General features: G+C 38.5%; 1 protein-coding gene across 10 annotated transcripts in view; it reads left to right on the top strand.

The window, feature by feature from the left end:
• FNIP2 (folliculin interacting protein 2) overlaps positions 1-22889 on the top strand; it is a 124345-nt gene that overhangs the window by 44892 nt on the left and 56564 nt on the right. For 7 of the 10 annotated variants that reach the window (XR_012129597.1, XM_036992946.2, XM_036992943.2 and 4 more), the window contains exons 2-7: positions 14061-14187; positions 16901-17029; positions 19262-19362; positions 19459-19530; positions 21144-21244; positions 21410-21499. Coding sequence is in view for 9 of the 10 variants with exons in the window: in XM_036992946.2 (XP_036848841.2) it covers positions 14061-14187; positions 16901-17029; positions 19262-19362; positions 19459-19530; positions 21144-21244; positions 21410-21499 (620 nt within the window). In the remaining variant the exon portion in view is untranslated. The remainder of the gene's footprint in view (positions 1-14060; positions 14188-16900; positions 17030-19261; positions 19363-19458; positions 19531-21143; positions 21245-21409; positions 21500-22889) is intronic. The other 3 variants (XM_036992948.2, XM_036992947.2, XM_036992944.2) reach the window with 1 other exon arrangement.

Raw genomic sequence — 22889 nt, 5'->3', positions numbered from 1 at the left:
GCATTAGCTATTCTGGGTCCTTTACTTCTCCATATAAACTTTAGGATCAGTTTATTGATGTCTACAAAATAACTTGCTGGGATTTTGATTAGGATTACACTGCATCTGTGTATCAAATTGGGAAGAACTGACATCTTGTGTCTTCCCACTCATGGACGTAGAATATCCTCTTTATTTAGTTCTTCTTTTATTTCTTCCATCAGCATTTTTATAGTTTTCCTCATTTAGATCCTGTACATATTTTGTTAGATTTATACCTAAGGATTTCTTTTCTTGGGGTGGGGTGCTAATAAATGGGGGTGTGTTTTTTATCTAAGTTCTTTCTTAAATTTTTTTCTGATCATCAAAATGATACAATTTTATTAAAAAACATTTGGAAAATGCAAACAAATATAAAAATGAAAACCCAAATTACCCATAATGCTATTACACAAATCTTACTACCATTAATTCTTTTGTTTATTTCCTTATAGTCCTTTTTTGGTACTTGGATGTAAGCTACATTGTATTAACTGAATCATATTGTATATTAAGCTATATAATCTGCTTCTCACTCAGTGTAATTCCAGGACATTTTCCCCATGTTATTTAAACGTTTTTGAGAATAGTTTTTAATGATTTTGTAGTATATTCTTAAATGGATGGCTTCAAAAACTTAGGGTTTGTTCTGCTAATGGATATTTAGGTTTCCAGTTTTTGACTGTTAAAACATAGAAAATGACTCTATTTTTGTTTAGATTTCTGACAGTCTTTTTTGGGAAGGCATTTTCCTTGAGGGAAATTTGAGGAAGACTCATTTTCCTTCTTCAGCAGAAGTGTAAAATTAAGAGATAGAAATTGGTCAGGTAGATGGAAACCAAATCACTATATTTCGAAAATGGCTAGCACATGTAACAACAAAGGGCTGCCTAATAATGAATTAGCCCAATTAGCCCACCCTGTCACAAGCAGCCAGGACACATGTCCTGCCACACAGTGGCTCGTCCCTATAAAACTTGATGATGAGTTGAGGATCAGGTCAGCATGTGTGTGGTCTACAGGCAGGGTATATATATATATATATATATATGTAATACATGTATTCCAGTATTACTTGCATTTATATCATAGCCAATAAACTAAAAATAAGCAGAGAAAGAGAACCACCATAACCACTTTGCAGGAGGGGCTGGAGCAAGGGTTAGGAAGTGCTTGTGCTGCCATGCTTGTCACGGTGAGGTCTTCCTGACATGATGGTGGGGAAGCTCTGAGCTGTGGCAGCCAAGGGGGCTAGACAAAAGGCCCCCAGATGCTTTCTCATTAATTTAGAATTAATGAACTAGAGCTACATGAATTAGTATGAATAAATCTCAAAAACCATACAATTTTAGAAAAAGTAAGCTTCAAAATAATATGTATAATACAATATCCATTTTATGAATGGATAAAGTGGTTTTTATGAATCTCATAAGTAGTTACCTCCAGGAGGAAGGGAAGGAAAAGACCAGGCCCAGTCAAGTCTATAATAAGCAAATACAAATACCAAGGAATAAAGGAAAATTTATCAAACAATTCGTTCTTTCCCTGGAAAGGAGCAAGTGAAGGTGAAGATAATCAGGATTGTTACACTAATCGGGTTTGTCTCTCCTTGGAAACCTGAAGCAAAAAGTAAGGAGGCCCTCCAACTCTAACATTTTATAGGTTAAGTCACCTTTTAAGGATGTGAATGCAAGATTTTTTTCCTGAACATTTTTAAAACGTTTTTATTTATGTGTTCTTCAGAGATAACATGTTTCCTTAGTTAAACAACAAAAATATGTATTTGAAACATTGCTCCCATTCCTTCATTCTTCTCCATCTCCTTTAGGTAACCAATTTTATTAGTTTCTTACAATTTGGGTTGTCATTTTAAAGGCTATCTAGCATTGTCATTATGAAATATTTCAATCATATAGAAAATATAGAGCATATTGTAATAACCATGTGTGTAATCACAACCCAGTTTTGTTAGATCTTAACATTTCTGCCACTTTTGCTTCATATATAATTTTTTAAAAAATCCAAATTATTAGGGAAGTAGATTTTCCTGCGCCTGGTCTTCTCCTTCCCTTTCTCCTGGAGGTAGCCACTTTCTGAATATGGTGGTGCTCTTTCTCTGCTTATTTTTAGTTTATTGGCTATGATATATCTGTAAATAATACTGGGGTACATGTATTCAACCTTATAAAATGGATATTGTACATATTATTTTGAAACTTACTTTTCTCTAGAATTGTATGTGTTTTTGAGATTTATTCATACTAATTCAGGTAGCTCTAGTTCATTAATTCTAAATTCAGTATAGCGTCCTACAACTTATGTATTCATTAGCTTATTAATGAATATTTTTATTTTTATTTTTTACTATTATAAACAATAGAATTGCACTTGCCCTTTTCTGCCTGTCTGCATAGATTTCCATAGGGTATATGCTTCAGAGTGGAGTTTTTCGACTTCAGAATATGTGAATCTTTGGCTTTACTAGATAATCTCCAAAGTGGTTACACCAACTCCATTTCCCGCCAGCAGTACATGAGCTTTCCCATTACTCATAATCCTTATGTGGGGGAAGGTGGTGTACGTAAAATGTATCTCGTTTCCTTTTAAAACAGCTTAATTGTTTGAACTATAATTCACATACCATACAACCCACCCATTTAAAATACATACCTCAGTGGATTTTAGTGTATTCACAGATTTGTACAATCATAACCAGAATTAACTTCAGAACATCTTTATTACCCCCAAAAGACACCCCACACAAAAGTTAACCATCATTCCCCAGTCTCCCTACCTCCAGCTCTGGTGAACCACTAACTTACTGTCTGTCTCTATAGATTTACCTATTCTTGAAACTTCCTATACATGGAATTGTACAATATGATTGTGATTGACTTCTTTTACTTACCATAATGTTTTCAAGCTTCACCCACATTCTAGCATGTATTGGCTTTTAATTTCTTTTTACTATCAAATAATATTCTATATACCACATTTTATTTATCTAATGATGGGCATAAGGGTTTTCTCTACCTTTTGGCTATCATGAATAATGCTGTAATAAACATTTCAATACAAGTTTTTATGTGGATTTTTTTTTTGACAAATTAGTTTGGATTCCAGTACCAATAGACAAAGGTCACAGATGCAGATGGGTGAGAAAGCTTCAGGTTTCCAAGGAGAGACAAACCCGATTAGTGTAACAATCCTGATTATCTTCACCTTCACTTGCTCCTTTCCAGGGAAAGAACGAATTCTGTTTGATAAATTTTCCTTTATTCCTTGGTATTTGTATTTGCTTATTATAGACTTGACTGGGCCTGGTCTTTTCCTTCCCTTCCTCCTGGAGGTGAGAAAGCATCTGAGGGCCCTTTCTCCAGCCCCCTTGGCTGCCACAGCTCAGAGCTTCCCCACCATGATGCCATGAAGACATCACTGTGACAGGCACGGCAGCATGAGCACTTCCTAATTCTTGCTACAGCCCCTCCTGCAAAGGCCCATGGCCACCCACAGGCCTTTCTGTGGCATTAAAAAATGTCTGGCCTCCAGTAGCATCAGACCATAACTACTAACTCTGAGACACCGACCTCTAGTTCTCTCTCCCCAGGAGAGCAATCCAGTGTTGCCTTTTGAAAGGCTCCTCTTCGCTACCCAACCAGAGAGAACATTTTCAGGCAAATTTATTAACTGTCTTGGTCATATATTTAAAGACCAAACTTAGGAAGTGCTGGGGCAGCTCCTGGCCTCATTTTTGTCTCCTTCATCCCCATGCTCCTGCATGGCAGAGGGGGACTATGAGACCTGGAAATCCTTTTCAGAACCAATGGAAGCAAAATCCACTTTTGATAAACTAACCTTGCTATTTACCTGGGAGAACAGAATATTTTTGTGAGTTTTGCCCTCAGAGATCAGAACTATTCTACCTCTTTCTACTTTTAAAAAAAATTCAATTTATTTAAACTAAATCTTTTTACATTTCTTTTGTGCAGAAAAAGCAAATACAAATATATATTCTTCTTTCTTACACAAGGGGTTGCATGCTATATACACAAAGTCTGCTCTTTATTGTTTGGATTTTCCAGTCTAATCTAGAGATCTTGTAGGTCTTGCTGTCACGTTTGCACTCTGTCTCCAACAGCTGCTCTGTGTTTTGCTGCCTGAATATAGCGGTAAGTGATTTTGTTTGCCCCTGCCAGTATCTCTTCCAGTTGTTTCCAGTGTTCTGCTCTTAGCAAACATGCTCATCACATGTTTATGTCTGTTTAGTTCTAGAAGTGGGTTTGGTGCATCCAGAGTTAAAAGTACTGGTAATTTTGATAGCTCTGACAAATTATCGTGCATATGCAGTTGTACCATTTTGTGCCTTAGATCCCTTGAGTGGGTGTCTAACTTTTGGATTTTTGCCAGTCTGATAGGTGTATGATTTTAATTTACTTTTTTCTAAGAGTAAGATTTAGCATCTTTTCTTATATTTAAAGACCATCTTAATTTTTTTCCGTGAACTGTCTTGTCCATGGCCCATATTTCCATTGGTGGTTTGCAAGCCTTTTTTTCTTTATTGATTTCTGGTTGGTCTTTCTATATTAGGGAGATTAACCCTTTGTCTGATATGAGCTGCTAATTTTTTTGTGAACTTTTAAAAAAGACCTTAACTCTTTTGTTTTTAAATAATTGAGATCATACTGTATACATAATTCTGCTTTTCAGTCTTAATGTTTTGTTATCAGCATTTTTATTTTTCAGATGTGGCATGTTTTTATACCTCAGAAGGAAATGCAGAGGGGGGTTCTACAATGTAGAGGATGTTACCCTGGCTCATTTGTTGCTGATTTAAGGTGATAGTATAGCAGAGTTGGAAGAGCACAGAATTAGGGTCAGGAAACATTGGTGGGAGTCCTGACTTTGCCACTTACTGATTATAACCTTGTTAAAGTCTCCTAACTTCTGTGTAGAACAGATTGTATAACACAGGTTCTCACGGGACCTTTGTGAAGGTCAGCCCAGATGAAATCTGCCAAAATGTTTGGCAAAGTCTAAAATGTTAGGCAGTTATTTGTGTGTTTGCTCTGCAGCTCTGCTCACCAGTCTTCCCTGCCTACATCAGAACCTCAGACCTCCAGGAACTGGTGTCTGTAAGCATTGCAACATAGAGTAAAAAAAAAGAAAAATGCCGTTATTTAATATGATGGATATCAATTTGAGACAGTATTAGAACAGTAACAGCAAACTCCAAGCCATAAATGGGTTTCATAAATTCTAGGAATTACTTTTTTAGAGAGGAACTTTGTCCTGTCCTTGGGAAAGGCAGGGAGTGAAGGACAGCAAAATGCGATATATGAATGCTGAGAAAAAAGCTCAATAAATGTCGTCTAAGGCCAAACTGCATATTTGAAACTAAATCTGAATGCCTTGAATTCACTAAGGTGGTTTTCCTGTAGGAGTTCACCCACTGCCTCATGCTTCAGCTACCAAGAAGCCTCTTAAAGTAAACAGTAATTAAGGCTATTTGTCTTAAGGCAATAATGCAATATTTGATAGGTTAAAAAAATAGTGTTCCTGTTGTATTCCATGGTTTCATTATTTACTTTTAACTTTTCAAGAGATAAGTACTGTCATAAGGTTAAATATTCAAGAGGCACAAAGTCTTAGTACATAGAGCATGCTTATTCAGTGTTAGCACTTTACAATCAATCCTCAAATACTTAGGCGGTAGATACTATTATCCCCATTTTGCAGACGAAGATATCGAGGAACGAAGAGGTTTGTTAACTTTGCCAAAGTCAAATTGCTAGGAAGAGGCAGAGTGAGGACTCCAACCCAGGCTGTGTGGCTCCAGAGTCTATATTCAGGCTGAGCTCGTCCTCACTATACTGTTTGGACGAATGTGAATTAAATGGCATCTTCCCTGTGCTCTGTGTAAAGGTATGCAGTAAAAAGTCTACTGCTTGCTTCTGTCCCTCAACAAACCAGCTTCCTACTCTGGGCACAGCCAGTCTTACAAGTCGTTATATATCTTTCTAAAAATACTCAATGCATACATAAAAAAAGCCAGAATTTTTCCTGTTTTTCTTTTCTTTAATATATATGGTAGCATTGCACGTGCAACTTTATTGGACCCCACCTCTGTCCTGCAGTTGGGCCCTGCAGTCCTTTGCTCCAACCACACCCCCACGTGCTAGCCTGTACCCTTCTCTTTTAGAGATAATATTTTATAACCAAAGACAAGTGTAGCTTTTTAATTTTGGCTTTTTCATTTTGCAAACGAAAGAGTTTACAGAATCATTCTTTTGACCACTGGGTAGGAAAATAGAATTATTACCTTATCTTTGTACTATTTAAATGGATGTAGAATTAATTAATATGTAAGGCAGTGTGTTTAGTATTTACTTCTAAATTCATTCATTTATCTGTTCTTAGTATACAGTTTCCCTGGGGTAAGAGGAGGGAAGATGAAGGAAATCATACCTTTAGGAAAATATAGGAAATCATGTTGATGCAAGTTAGCTTTCAGTAAAACCATTATTCATTTCAATAATCTTGGAATATAGTAAAGAATGTTAACTGTTTTGGTAATGCTGCAAGTGCATGAAAGAATTAGCTCGGTGAATATTGAATTGAAAGTATGTAACAGAGATATGCATCAAAACACTCTCTCTCTTTTTCTTAGGACAGGTAGTTTCTAGAGACCAAAAAAGAATGAGTAGGTCTCTTTTAAGCATTAACGGAGCTGTTTTGGAAAATATGGTCCATATTTAGAGACTCTGAGTTTTTAAAGTGTAGAAAGGGAAGAACCTATTAATAATAACAACAAAATTGGGGAAGCTAGCCAGGGGTGGAATCCTGATTGGTACAGTGACCTTCCCTCTCAGTGTCCCTCTTGCCTCAAAAGAACTTGTACTTTTCCTCTGTAAATTTTGTTAGCATCTTTTGAAAGTTTCTTCTGTTAGTTAAAGATGGGTTTATATTAAGAAGCATGCTTGTCAAAGTATGGAGTATATCTAGATGGATTAAGGGATGCATGCAGTAATGTAGATTGATTCATTATGATTGCTTTCCTTAGTTCCTGGCTGAGATCATCCCAATTCTCAAATACACTGTGTACACTTAATAGATAATTGGGGATTATAGTATGTAAGAGTTGGAAGGATGAGACCTTGAGGGATAATTTTAGCCCCAACCCACTGTTTTACTGAAGAGGAAACACTGAACTAATAGGTGCAGGGGGTGAGGAGTAGATGCCTAAAACCCAGGCATCCTGGTGTCCTGCATGGCCCTCCACTGTGCTGTCCATGCAGTAGTGGGCCCTGGGCAGTGGGGAGTGGTGATCACTCTGTGTGTGCTGTGCACAAACTTCACCTGTTCCAGACCACTACCTGACAGGATGCTGAACTCAAGAAGAAAGGAAGGAATTCTGTCTTTTCTCTTCTATACTTCACAGTTCCCTGTTACTCATAGCACCTAAACCTCAGGCTGTATTGTGATTCATATTAATAAGTCTTGTCATTGCTATGTGAACACATTATGTAAAGACTTTGATAGTTTTAGCTTGTGACCCTCGCAACCATTACAGTATTATTTCAGTGGGGGAAAAGACAAGCTCTGAGTTACAAACAACCTACTTACACTGTAAACTTTGACAGTCATCTTTGTTAGGGATAGGCCATATTCGGGATAATGCAGGGGAACTGAATATTACTTATTCCAGACTTCTGACCTTCCCTCAGACATAGTAAGCATTACATTTGTCAACAATCTCTTATCTTGAGATTCCAAAATCCTAAAATCTGTGAATAAATTTTTGGAACTGACCTGAAGTTATGTGAGGCTATTCCTAGTCTCTGTCTAATTTACTTAGCATAAGTGGTGAAATATTAATTTGTTTGATTTTGAGGGTTTGATTATATCTCAGATCCTGGAGGAGGCATTATATAATATGTGGTATAAGCTTCTTTCTAATATATAAACAATTCTGAAACATCTGGCCCCAAAGATCCCAGTTAAAGGATTGTACATCTGAACTTATCTTTGAGTTATGCTTTACAGTTTTAAATTTAATTTCATTTTACTGTCTGTTTTTCCCAACATTCTTGTGAGATAGACAGAGCTTATACATTTTGGGAAAACTGAACACTGGAGTAAGTGCTTCCCTAAAGTCATCCGGGTTGAAGGTGGCACAGATAATGTTAGAAGCTCTGTTTGCTGTGGTGAATACTAATCCATGTCCCAAGAATCACCCCCACTAATGTGGACTTAACCGCCTCATCCTTTAAGTTCCCTATGAGCCATATAGATAATTATCTCATAACCAGTATAGTTTACTTACTTATTTGTATGTTGGCCTTCCCATATCAGACTTGTAAGTATTTTGAGGTAGGAACTAGATTTAGGTAATTCCTCTTCCTGGGTATCTTTCATGGTACTTAGGTCAAGCCAGGTGCCTAACATATGTGGAAGGAATGAATGCAGTAGTGTGCTTGTGGACCCATGTTACAGTGCTCTTTCCATGCCATGCTGCTGATTCTAAGGATTTATTCTTTCATTCCACACATGTATTTTACAAAAGGAATAAAGGATTTACATATCATGTACTTCTTTAAGGACAAAAAAGTTGCAGGCAACATCCAATATAAATTTCTTTGGGTAAAATAGCAGTGGGATACATTTAATTGGAATCGGTTTTAAATTATATCTTTAGGTTAGCATTATGTATTAAAGCTTCTGATGAGAATTGGAATCTTTAAGCATTTTCATGCTGTACACTTGACCATAGGACAAGAATTCCCTGATAAATTTCTAAGTCGGTCTTTTGAAACTGAACCAAGCAATTTGTACAGCTAAGACTGTATCATTACAAAATAGGAAAGTCTATTAATTTGCAAATTACTTTTCCTGTAGCCATCTTCCTGAAAGTACTAACCTACAAAAAAAAAAAGCAAAAAGCAAAATCTGTTATTGCCATCTATTTACATAACTTTTTCTTGAAATAAATAGCATGTTACAGGTGGGAAATAATGTGCATTTTGTACAGACAGGGTGTGAACTCTGATTGCCATCTCAGGCATAGTTTTCCATTTCCCTCCATCCCTAGTTTTCTTTTACTTTCATGTAATAATCATTGGGTTCTCCTCATTATTCTTGAACAAATCTTTTGAGAGGGTTTCTATTTGCATTTAGAAACATTTTTGAGAAAGAAAAGAAGAGTGGTGGGAACTGGTAGAAAAAAGAACATAGAATAGTGTTTAAGAGTAGCTGGAAAATGTCATAATATACTAAGTTTTATTGGAGCAGGAGTTATGATTTGTTCACTTCTTTACACCAGGGCCTGGAAGAATGCTTAGCACATCATAGTCATGCCGGAGCTGCTTATAAATGGAGAGTTATTTGCCAGTTTTCATTGGATCATTATTGGTTTTGTTAGGTTTTTGTGTGTTTTTTTTAATTTTACCTTTTGTTTTGTTTTATTTTCCCTTTTCTGGGACCATTTAAAGTTCCCTGTGCTACCTAACTCTAAACATTCACATTCGGATCACAGACTGTTCTTTACATTTGACTACGTGGGTTGTTTCCTCATGGGAGAGTAAGAGGAGAACATTTCTGAAGTATTCTGCCATAGATCATGTTTCAGCATGGGTATGCATGAGCCCAGCCAGGTCTAGCCTGATTCCTGTAAAAGTGCAAGGGAGACATCAAACACGAGCACTAGAACTGGTGTTGGAGGATGTAGCAAATCACCCCACAAGTCATACGACTGTTCTCATCCTTATCAGCCATGAGCCCTTGAAGCCCTGAGTATGTGAGTCAGTACCACTTCTCCATTTGCCCTGAAAATGGTTTTCTCGAACAGCTTCAGTTCTCTCCTATAACAAGGTCGGATCATGTCATTCCCTTCCTCCAAAAGTAGGAATGGTACATGCACACTGCTTGGAGCACACGGGTTCCTTGTCCTAGCATTCGAGGCCCTTCACAGGTAGTTCTAAACTGTCCTCCTGTCTTATTTCCTGGGTAATTCTTCTGCAGCAGACATATTCCAACCACCCAAAACTTCGACTTTGTACCATTTGACTCTTCAGGCTGTGCTGTGCCCTCGATCTGCAGTGACTTTCCACCTTGTTCCTCGTTATGTCTGATCCTTGCCATTCCTCCTGACTTCGTTAGTTCAAATATTGCTTCTTCCAGGCATTTCTCATTTCTTCTCTTGCTTCCTGTATTCTGCCCTGCCCTCTTGTTTTCCTGTAGTTATTTACATGATTGTGTCTTCTACATGTTAAGTTCCTTGAGAATAGGGATTTACATGCTTCTTCGTCATTGTATTCCTGAGTGTCGGCATTCTTCGGCCTTCCCTGGCCTGTAGCCACGTGACTCCATTCTCCATCTCTGTCATCATGTAGCCACCTTGCCATTGTGTTGGTGCCATGTTTCCCTCTTAGGAGGGTGCCACTCATTGGATTAATCCTCATGTAATATCCTAATCTCGTATGACTTCATCTTAACTTGGTTACACCTGCAAAGACCCTGTTTCCAAACAGTGGTCATATTCATAGGTACTAGGAATTAGGAATCAAAGATATCTTTCTGGGGGGTTACAGTTCTCCACAACACACTGTTACATGTATTTTAAAGAGAATTCTGTTTTTTCTTCTTAAAATCATTTGAACTATTGCTTGCTGCCTTTTGGGTAAATAATTTAGACTTTGGTCACTTGCTTCCAGTTCCTGATGAGTAGTTTCAGAAATAAGACCAGGCTTCAGTTCCAACCAGGGAAATCTTAGCATCATGGAGTTTGAAAACCTAAAAGGGCCCATACAAGCCTTTTTGTTTAAAATTTACAGTAAGAAAATGTAGACAAATCATGTTATTTTCTTATGCCTCAGGTCATACAGCTGTGACCATAAAGTAGATAATACTGTGTCCCCTGAAGCCAGGACTAGTGTTCTTCCCTTGCTTTCAACAAAAGCGAAGACGAGGTAGCTCAGATTACAGTTAATGTCTTTAAAATAGATATTTTAAGGCAAAAGCCCAAGGCTTTTTATACCTTTTTGAATCACGTGAGAGTTACCCTCAATCATAGAGACATTTGCCCTTAGTAAAGCGCCAGGAACACAGTCAGTGCTCATAGAAGCTCCACATTAACTGTTGGTTAAATGTTGAAGTGAATGTGAACATGAAGAGAATAGATGTAGCATGTGAGTACGAATAACTCAAACCCTGGATATGGAGGATGGTAGGGAAGATAGCTGAGAGTGTTCTGGGAGATTTCCATGGATTTTCTCCTTTAATCTTCCCAACATGCCTGCAGGTGCTATGGGTTGGCGGTGGGGGTGCAGTGGGGGGATGACTTTCCCAAGGCTGCACAACCAGTGGGAGGCAGAGCTGAGATTTGGTCCCAGGCCTGTCTTACTCTAAAGCGCTCATGTCATCTTTGTCCTGCCTGTATTTCCTTTACCAAATCACTCAACTATAATTTTCTCTGCTAATATTAGTGATGGTAAATGTCAAGATTATAATTAAGTGTTAAACCAAAGACAGTATTCAGATGGAAGAAGGAGAATAATTTTCCTCATATTTTATAAAGTATTTTTTAAGGCACTTAGGTCAAAAGACTGGAAAATCTGACATATATAGTTTTTCCTTCCCATTTCTTTTATTTCCATCTTTTTAAAACTGAAAAATAACATGAAACATTTAATAAGGTATTATAAGCATTATTAAGTTTTAACTCTCAACATAGGCTGTCCTCAGCCTCATTGATATCTGAGTCAGTGTTAGCCCTAAAAAATAAGAATTGAACAACTTGCTTTGTAAATTATAATGTATTTTGATAAAATGTAATTGTTGGGACAAAACAGACTGAACGAGAAAACATAACACAATGAAATCTTTGTTGATTTTTCATTTTTAATAACTCCAACCTGTTTGGATAATTTTGGAGGTGGTTTTTAATGATCTTGAGTAATTTTAAAATTTAGTGGCTTGGGGCATGGTCCTCAGGACTTCTTTGATTTTCAGTGACAGAAAAGTAACTCCAGGAATAGCCCTCATTCAGGAGTAGCCGGCTTCAGTTGCCAACAGAAATCTGTCTCATTCCATTGCTCACCTCTGCTTTCCTCCAAGTTGACTTCATTTTCAGATGGGCTGTCACCTCATAATGGCAAAAAATAGGTGCCAGCAACTCCAGGGTTACCATTTACCAGTTGAGCAACTAAGTCCAGGGACTGGTTCTCACAGGCTAGCTGCAGATCATGGGGTCATGTCTGCTTGGTTAGTCCTGGAAAAATGGATGGCCTCTGCACAGGCTCTGATTGGGTACCAGACACTTTATCCATTTTTTAGAAACTCATAGCATTAACATTTCTCTTAAGTAATTACTATTTTAGAGCATTTAGTGTGTGTCCACATCTATGGAAAGCACTTTACATGCTTCATTTGATTCTTGCAGCAGCCTTGTGAGGTTGGCATTAACATGCTCATTGTGCTGCTGAAGAAATGGGAGCTCAGGGAACTTGGATTTGAATCCAGATGCATACGACTTCACTTCACTTATACTGCCTCTTAATTCTACTGTCTGCTCTGGTCAGTCTGTCTGCCAAGCCATCCACCGCCCATCCCTTCAGAACTGCTGAGCCTCCAGCGTTCTCTAAGCAGTTGGCACCTCTTTGATCTTAGGCACCCACCCAGTCTCCCACTAAACCTCACCAATTCTGGGCCTCCTGACCACACCTCTACTACTTGTCCCCTTTCCTCCGCCTACATAGCTACCACTACAGCCTTCATTATGAAGGGCCTAAATTCATAATAAATTCTATGTGGGCTTCCTGTTTCCAGTCTTAATCTGTCCCACCCTTGTTTTCTGTAGAGGAGCCAGAGAACTTTTAAAAAGTGTAGACCTGGGTTTATCCAATCCTGTTCACTTTGGCTCCTTACTGCTTAGGGCCTGGCGCCCGCCCCTGCCCACCCTCTCAACCTGCCCAGCCTCCCCTTGCTCTCTCACTCTTTTTTTTCTTTATTGCATCAATCCTACATTTTACCATGCCTCTCCGTCTTCCTATTGTGCTCTATTTAACCCTTAACTTCAAGTTTAAATGTCACTTCCTCAGATCCCTAGGAACTTCCCTACCACCCCCCTCACCCCTTAAAACTGAAAATATGAGGCTTGTACCACATCCTTTATTTTTCCTTTGTGCACCTCAGGCAATCTTTAGTTGTATAGATTGTTAGCCCAGTGTTTCCCACTGAACCATGTTCTCCATGAGGGCAGCGACCAATCTGTTTAGTTAACTAACTGCTGACTGGAGTGCCTGGAGTCCCACAGGCATTCCAGTGTGTGCTGAGTGGATTAACAGACTAATAACTGAATAGGCCTAAAGCAGTGTGTTTTAAATGATGACTCTTTCTATAGATCTTTCATTCTGATTTCATTTATTACTCAAGAACAAACCTACGTTTCAAGCAGTTTTATCCCAGAGGCTTTGGGTTGGATTAGGAATAAGCCATGCTTCCTTTATTGCTGATTGTTATTTTTAGCAATTCAGATGCTATACAATGATGCACTTTGTTTTTAAAACTTTTATATCAGAGCCAGGCATAACAGGAAAATGCTAAATTTTAGGGTATGCAATTCCTTTCGATTTGACCTGAGCTGGCAAGGTGGGAGAAGACAGGGAAGGACTCACCTCTCTTGTTCCAAACGGTTGTCTGCCCAGTGACCCAGAAGCTCAACTACTCCTGCACCTCAGCTGTGCCGTCCCCAGGACACAGGCATCCACACTGAGGCATCTCCACACATCCCTGTGATCTGCCTGCCAGTGTTGCCCAAAATGGCTTTGAAAGGAGAAGCTGTCACTCCAGTGATTTATTTAGAAGTCTTCCCAGCCTTTGTCATGAACCCATTGGAGTTCACAGATAAGGCTCTCCTCCCCAGGCCTGATGGGGTCAATATCTCTGCACCCCGACATGACGCGGACACATGGGCTGGGAAACTCACCTCTACATGATCAGTCCAAGTGTTGCAGGTAACAACTTATTTTTCCCTTTTTGATCCACAGTTGGTCATGTTCAGAGTTTGACCTGAATGAGATTCGCCTGATAGTTTACCAGGACTGTGAAAGGAGGGGCAGACAAGTCCTGTTTGATTCTAAAGCTGTTCACAAGATTGAAGAGGTGGCAGCTCAGGTATGAAATGCTGATTTGCTTTCGTCTTTTTTGTATGTACTTTTAACCACCTTTCTGATCAATCATTTATTAATCCATACTTAGAATTATTAATCCATAATTCTTTCTGGGCTATATTGTACAGTGCCATTACCAGTTAAGAAGAAACATAACCAAAGCCCCCCTCCCCCTGCCACATTTGTGTGCTCTTTAATATAACAGGTGAAACTACTACCAAGTAATCATGACAGATGCTCAGCACTGTATTGTAAATATTACTAGAGGTGAATTTGCTGGTGATTTGCAAACCAGTATTTTAATGCCAAATATGTACTCTGTAAGGGGAGAACTGAGAACTCTAAAATGATGAAGTGTTATCTTGAAGGGAACTTAATAGATCATTCTGTCTGTTACTTCTCATAGATCGTAAGAGGTATTCCATAGCACTGGGTTAAGCAAAATTAAATAGCTTTCCTCATTACAGGGCTTCAGTGGGCTAACCTGCATTGTCATCTTTGAAAGGCAGTGCATTACAAACCTATCTGACCAAGACAGCATTTATATTTATTTCCTTTTCTTGGTAGAGGGTGGGATGGTGGTTGGTGGAGTGGGGCATAGTGGGGAGGCCCTGGGGATGGATAAAGCGAAGACTGAAAGGAGCCAGAATGGGAAAGGGGCATGTCCAGGTGAGGGGCCGTCTGTCCCCCTTGGGTCTTCTGGACGGCAGCTCAGGACACTTCTGAGTTGTCCCCTTTAGACTTCTCTTTCTCTTTTCAGTAGTTACTCAGTTGTCTTCAAATTAAACAAATCCTTCTTGTATTCATTCTTTTCATGTTCAATAACTTGCTACCCATACTGACCACATTCTGGCAGTTTACAGAATGTGTAGCTAAGTAAGTGAGTCGTTTATACCACAGGCTTTGTCTTATCAGGGCCAAGGGGCTGTTTTCCTGCTTTTGACGAGGATTATTTCTGCAGGAAGGAAGCATTTGGTAAAGGCAATTTAGTTAGGTGGATTCCATAGTGCTTTAAAGTGGAAGTCTGCCAGGTAGCTAATCATTACAGTAGTTGTTGGGCTTGTTAGGTAGGTGGGGGGCTGGGGGTAGCTCTCAGGTGATTCGTCTGTAGGCTTTAGTGGTAGATGTATATCAAAGTTTAGGTAAGCCAGCACTTGACCTTTTGGTGGACAGGACGTGTTTTCCCTTGATTTCCCACATCACTTCCCGTGTCCCTGAAGACTTTGCACAGATGGTTTAGTTGGAACACCCACACTCCTAATGGTGGTAACAGGTAACGGGAAAAAAATTCTCACCGGTTTTCAAAAGGAACTGGAATTTCCCTAAATCAGAGCAGTGATGACACTGGAATCTGGCATGTAAGCTTTCTTGGAAGCACTCATCTATTCAAAGTCAGCTAGGTGCAGGGAGGTTTGTAATTTCCCCAAAACTACAAAAAGAGCCCCGTTGGTGCTCTGCTCCATGTAGCAGGTACTGTCTCCAATTATAGATGACCTAGTATGTTATACCCCAGCCAAAGGGTCCAGCAGTCTGGAAGGCAGATGTGAACTTTGTGTCACTTGAGGCCTCTAAGAGACTGTTTCTGCTTCCATGGTATGAGTAACAGCTAGATCAGAAGAGGATGTGAGGGAGTGCCATTTGCCCAGGAATAACTGAGCACAGCTTTGAATGCCATCGCTGCTAGAGGGACTGTTATGGACCAGTAATTTGTGTTTTCCTTACATTCCTGTCCCATTTTCAGCTCCCCAGTCCCTTGGCAAGCACAAAATGTCATGAGTTTGCATCAGGCACATGACTGCATGCATTTGCATTAGACCATCATTGTGACTGTCACGTTGGAGATTAGATAAGCTGCAGTTGCATTCATGTTTTTTCAAGCAAAAGCTGCACACTCAAAAAAAACAAATAAGTCCCAGAATAGAAACAACTTATTACAGAGGACACAGGATGGTTCTATAGGGAGTAATATAGTTTGGTGTAGTAGGAAGGGAAAAATTAACAAAGTGTATCTTTATACCTTTTATGTCACTGTCAAAAAAATTAGCAGTGAACTCTAATTAGGGAATATACAATAGATAATTCTCTATTATCCCTAATCTTTAAAGGCCATACTTCCATCACATGATGTATAATTTGTGGGAGCTCTTATTTCAGAGTTTTGGCTTCACCTTTCATACACTTGACCTCAGGATTTCTTCCGTATTCGCAAAGGAATGCTAGAGGAGGTGTGTCATTAAAAACACAAGCCCAGTCTTTCATTATTAATAGTTTTGCTTCCTGAGTTCCATTTGCTTGATAAAAACTAAAATTTGAAGCAGTGTCTTCTCCTCATCAATTTTATAGATGATGACTCTACCTAGCAATAAAAACTCTTAGCAAAACAGGGATCAGATCTCACTGATGGTTTCAGGATATGAATTGAAATACAAATCATAGTTGAATTATTTAAGGGGGATAAAGTTTTGCTACCTAGCCTACCACCTTCTGTCTAGTACTGTTTATCAGCATCCCCTCCTCCCAAATACTACAGACTCTGAGGAACCACATTTCTAAACTCATTAAAAAAGAAAAAAAATGTTCCCAGTGTACTATACATCTTATGTACAACATAACAGAGGGATTTAGCAAAGGTGTCTGCATCGAATGCATTGAAGAATGTGTTGAGGAAGCCTGATGCACTTAGCGGTACTTCACCCTGCCCATCTGTCCTCACCTAGGAAACGGAGGATGTCCCTATTAAGACGCCAGCCAAGTGCTGTAACGGCGGCAGCAGCGGGAGCAGCTTCTCTTCCCACAATTCTGGAGGGTCTTCACAACATGCAAAGGAGCAGTTTCCAAAGTACCAGGTAGAACCGTCCCTTCTGTGGAAAACCCCATGGGACTAAAGTCATTTACTGTAATTTTTCCATGGGGAATAATGCCTGTTTGAGGGTTCTGCTCCAGGAATACAAGAACAAGGATTTTAAAACGTGCCCTGAAATGTTTCTTGTCAGTACGTTTTCACAGTTAGCTTTTATCTCTCAGTGAAAATTATAACCTGAGCAGAAGTGATCCAGCAAAATACATATCAGATGAGGAAGAAATATGCAAATAAAGGAAACCCTTTGTTGTCAGAACCAGATTAATAAACGTCTATTTTCCAGTTTTGTTATAAGAACTCTAAGGATTCTTGCCTCTAGAAGAAGGAGAACCTTGTACAGGGAGAAGGAAGAAATGGAAAGATCTAACTCGAGTGTGAAGAATAAAGGACTGGTAGCATTTTCTGCATTGTGTTGGGGGGGGGCAGTAGAAGATAGAGATTAGGGTTATCAGGAAATGTTGGCTAACTAGATAGAAGAGAAGAATGTTTCATAAATATTGAATAGCAGAAGGGTATTACCTGATGGAGGTTATATCAGTTTTTTTTTCATGTGGAATTTTGTCTAGCAACTACTGGGTTGCTAGACAAGCAAAGCCAGATAAATTACCAGCATCCACACGGGTCTATAGAACTTCGTTAATTTCATGGTCCAGATTTGTGCCATGCATTTGCCTTTATAGCACAGTGCTTCTGGGTGTCAAAACACTTTGTGATTTAAAAAGTACAGAGTGAAATTTTCATCCAGAGTGAGACTCACAGTTGGCATGTGGACCTTGTATCTAAGAAAAAGCAGATTATAAAATGAAGATGGTGGGTGGAAGTTAAAGAATGTGAAAGCCAGGTGGTTTCTGTCTGCATGTGTTGAGAAGTTGGTGTGAGCTATAACCAAGCAGAGAGGTGCCTAGTTCAACAAGGCTGATAGATTTATATTTCTCTTTCCTCCTTTGCAACATGTGTAAGTACATATGTGTGTGTGTGTGTGTGTGTGAATGTATTTGAGTTAAAAATAAAGAGATTGAGAAGAGAGTTAGGATGATTCCCATGTTTTTGCTTGGGTGGAAAGCATAATAGCAGAGAACCTGGCTGGTGGCTCGAGTCATCGAGAGATGGTTGTCTTGCTGGGGCCAGGCTGTGCTCGCATGCTGGGGGCACATTTTTCTGGTTGACACTCATATCTGTCATGCTCGTCAGTGTGTCACTGACACTTAGGATATGTGCTTAGAATCCTGTATCCAAATACATTCATTCACATACCACGATATATTTATAATATTCCAATATATATGAATGAATGTTTGGATATAGGATTCTAGAGCTAAAGAAGAGGTGTGGGACTATCAATAAAAGATGTGGTGGGTATTTCTATGTAAAGAGTAATAAAATCATCAAGACTTTGAGACTGCAGACAAAGAGGAGGAAGTGCCCTCTGAGGAGCAGCCCTGTTCAAGGGATGATCTAGGAAAGAAGAGACTCAGAGAGTAATTAAGAACATCAGATATCGTGAGAGACATTAAGAAAGCAAACTAACAAGTGTGCATTGAATTTGACAGGAAGGCAAAGGTCATTACGTGAGCAGCTTGAACAGATGAGGCTATGATAGGTTAGCAAGCAAATGAAAGTAGGGAAAGTGGAGGCAGCACAGGCCACCCTTTTGAATGACAAAAGGATGAGAAGGACTGGTCAGAAGGTAGAGGGGTCAGATATTTTTGAAATAGTTTTGTAGAACTTCAGAGGCATCAAGCCATCTGTCATCTTTTGGACTTTATCAGAACCCTGCCTGCACCAAATGGCATTTTTGTTCAACACATAATTTTTTGGTTGAATGATACTGAACCATATTTATTTTTAGAATGTGTTCCTAGTACCAAGAGAGGAGTTGCCCAATTTTTTTCCACAATTTAATCTTTCTATTTAGATTTTATAAATGGATATAATGAAAGTGTTCTTTTCCTGTAACAGGATAAAAAATAAACTTTGATGAAACACTTGGATTCCATATGAAGATATTGTATACAAGGAAGAAATCATGCATAATAATAACAATTTGGGGGAAATTAGGCAATCACCATTATTGATTAAGATTGTAAGATGATCAGTTGCCGCTTCAAAAACTACTTTAAAGAGGGACCCAGAGATTAATAAACATTATTTTCTTTGTGTTGTACATTATGTTGTGCCACATAATAATTTTGGTTTTGGTTTCTCTCATGAATGGTAGTACACAAGACCAGCTTCTGATGTCAACATGCTGGGGGAAATGATGTTCGGCTCCGTCGCCATGAGTTACCAAGGCTCCACCTTAAAGATACACTACATACGGTGAGTGCAGGCCTCTGTTCTCCGAATTGTGAGAAGCCGAGTGGGGATGCCGACTCCTTAGTCTACAATGCATTTCTCTTCCTCCTTTTTTTCCAGTTCTCCTCCACAACTGATGATTAGTAAAGTCTTCTCTGCCAGAATGGGCAGCTTCTGTGGGAGTACAAACAAGTAAGTGTGGAATTTTTGCACCTGCCCCATTTTTTTAAGTGGCTATTTCTAGATATGATAATTCTTTGAGGGCCATAGGCCTTTTGAAATGAGATGCAGTATGACTCCCCATTAACAAAGGGATTTAAAAAATGCCATTTTCCTGTAACCTAGTGACTCTGAAAAGGCCTTTGACTTTGTCAGGTGTCCTTACAGACAAATGACCGTTTATCTGTATATTTTGGGTCTCCATCTGTCACCTACTCTGTTCCTGCTGCCAGTCTCCAAGTTTTCATTCCCTAGAGAGTGAAAGTGAAAAAGTGTACATTAATAAGTTTATGCTATTTCCCCCATATTATTTTATCTTTTTTTTAAAACTTGTTTGTTAGTTAACTTAATTATTTCTAAAGGAATGAGGTCCGTGGTGAGTTTTTCCACTCTGCTGAGCACCTGTACGGCAGGCTGGGCTGTCTTTGCTTGCTGGTTGGTCAGCCCTCAGTGTAGCTTCTGTGGTTAGTTGGAACATGGAGCCGTGCGACATTTTGATCTTTCACTCCTGAGTTTTCTTCTCTCTAATTTTATACTTCTGTGCAGGTTAAGAATACTGAAATGTCTAGGTTAACTCATTCTGGTACATTTGTCATATATTTTGAACTTTTCAAGCAGAAATAGTTCGTGTATTTCATATTTGAATAAAACAACAAAACATTTCTTATACTTTGGTAACTTTGAAGGAAGGTTTATTATAAATTAAAGGGACTTTAAGGGGTCAAATGACAACTTTATTTTTATACAAAGGAAGTGAAAAATATATTCCTTTGTAGATTTGAGTGCCATTAAGTCTGCTTACTCTTCAACAAAATAATGAATTTACTTGTTGAACATTTAACACCGGGACTGTCATGACAGTGGGAATTGTTGTTTATTTCTTGTGAGATATTGTTTTTCAGACCCTTGATATTACCTGAACATTTATTATGCTAACTCCCTATAATAGAATATCAAACTCAAATTTAAGTAAAACTTAGTTTGGCCTCACTATGCTCTGTTATCTTCAAAGTCTTCGTACTTATTTTACTTGTTAATAAATACAATAAATTGTATCTTCTTTCCTCATATTTGTGTTTATGAGTAACTGACTTTTTAGATATTGTGAACTCAAGGTCCTATAGGAATCATAATTTCTATTAAATCCTCCTCCTGAAAAAAGTTGCTAAATTGCTCATAGATGTTAACTAAGAGTTAAAATTAATTCATTTTGAAAGTTTATGTAAAATTACCCTTGAAATGAACAGTAACATCTTGGATGTTCACCGCTAAAGCAAAATTTGGAAATCAATAACAATATTCCAGGTGTCAGTCACCAAAGCAAAATTTATAGTTTGGTGGAAACTGGTTAGGAATGTGTTGTTTAGTTTTATAGGTAGTACTACTTCCAGAAACCTTTTCTAGTCTTTTCCTCCAAAACATTCCCCTAAATTGAATTCTCTTTGGTAGATCTGAGACTTTTTCATTTATAAAGAAAAGTCTGAATAACTGGTAAGTTGCCTGTGATCTAGACTTTGTTAGAAAACAGTTTTATTCATCTTTTTGATGTTTTTCTACTCTCTCTTCCTTCCTGTCTCTGGATTTAGCTTGCAGGACAGCTTTGAATACATCAACCAGGATCCTAATTTGGGAAAACTGAACACAAATCAGAATAATTTGGGTCCTTGTCGTACCGGAAGTAACCTAGGTAAAACCAGCCACATGAATGGGTTTCTCTGAGTACCACTATTGTGGGCATGTGTTTCACTTCATTTGAGTTTGTTGTGTTGTTGGGGATTTTTTTGGCATTACCTTTAATCTGTGTTTATTTTGTGTGTGTGCTCTGCCCTCCTGCGTGTGTTCCTGTCCCTAGGCCTGCTGCAAGCATGCAGCAGCAGACTGCTGCCGGGGGTGGCTGACGGAGGACCTCTCCGGCTCACCCGGAGTGCTTCTTTCTTCGCAGGTTTGTGTGGAATGCTGAGCACAGTGTGACCCACACACAGATTAATAAATCCTGTACAGGTTCTTACGGAAAAAAAAAAAATCCAATTTGGTGCCTCTCTAGAAATCCAAGGGGCTCTTGATATATTAGTTTCAAATGCAGCCAAGTTCATTTTGAAAATTCAACCAATGAGCCTCTATTGTAAATGTCCTCACTAATACCCAAGTATAAGCTGATTTTGATCTGAAATGAGCCCCTCGTGTTTCTAAGAGGATTATGTTTTCTGATTTTCCTGGGCCTCTTCTGCTGCTGTGAACTGTTTCTCTTTGCCATGGGATCTTTGATCGATTTATTCACCTGCATCCTTACCTGCACAATTTCTTCAAAAGTCACTGTAATAAGAGCATGGACATTCTCTCTCTCTCTCTCTCTCTCTCGCATTTATGTGATTTAAACAAAGTTTCTAGGTACTTTACAGGTATAATCATCTCCATCTTTCTGGGTATGTGAATTCTGAGATTTAACTGGCCTTGCTAACTGAGGCTGTTGAATGTCTGTTGTAGCCTGGCATGATTAACAGGTATGAGGTACCTTAATTGCTAACATTAAATGTTGTGTTTATGGCAAATGGTATTCTTCATTCTGTTCTTTTTTATAGCCTGAAATACCCTAAGCGCCAGTTAACTGACATCCTCCCACCTACTTAGAGTGAGGACAACATGTTTATATATTCTCTTTAAAATTGTGAAAATACACATGCTTCAAAAAAATAGCTGGCAAGTGTAATAATCAGGCAGGGCACAGAGCTTCTTATAAAGCTTACTATAGCAACACGTCACTTACCCTGTAGCTCAATAAATATATAGTTTGGATCAATCAGAGGGATTCTTAGGAGTCTGCAGTACTTTTAGAGTGTTTTCTAAAATTCATGCCAGGACATGAGTTTTTCTAAGTAATTGTACAATAATACTCTGTATGGTTGTACATGGAAAAGAAGTGGAAGAAGAAATATTTGAAAATGAATATAAGTGTTTTCCATTTGCCAAGCAAGTGGGTTATAAACAGAAACATTTTTTTAATTTATGCAATGGTTTTCAAGTATTTTTTTCTTCCCTAAGTTGCCTATAGTTAACTACTGAAACTGATTGTAAATCATTTTGAAAATGCAGTACTATTTAAATACTACTAATAATGAGGAAAATGGCTAAAAGTGTTTGCCTGAGAATGTTTGTTCCTTGTATCAACTGCATGAATAGTTTATTATTCAGCTTTTTTAGAGATGAGCGTTACTCAGAAAAATTATGTGCTACAATAGGATAATTAAAGGCAGATTGTTACTTAATTCTGTTTTCTTCTTATTCTCGCCATCATCTTTTTACGTATTTCCTTTTGCTTTCTAGTTCATCTCTGT

This window comes from Manis javanica, chromosome 3, assembly GCF_040802235.1.
Source record: "Manis javanica isolate MJ-LG chromosome 3, MJ_LKY, whole genome shotgun sequence".
In the NCBI taxonomy this organism is placed as follows: domain Eukaryota; kingdom Metazoa; phylum Chordata; class Mammalia; order Pholidota; family Manidae; genus Manis; species Manis javanica.
Note: the sequence above shows the minus strand (reverse complement) of the source record. Positions and strands in the feature narration are given on the sequence as shown.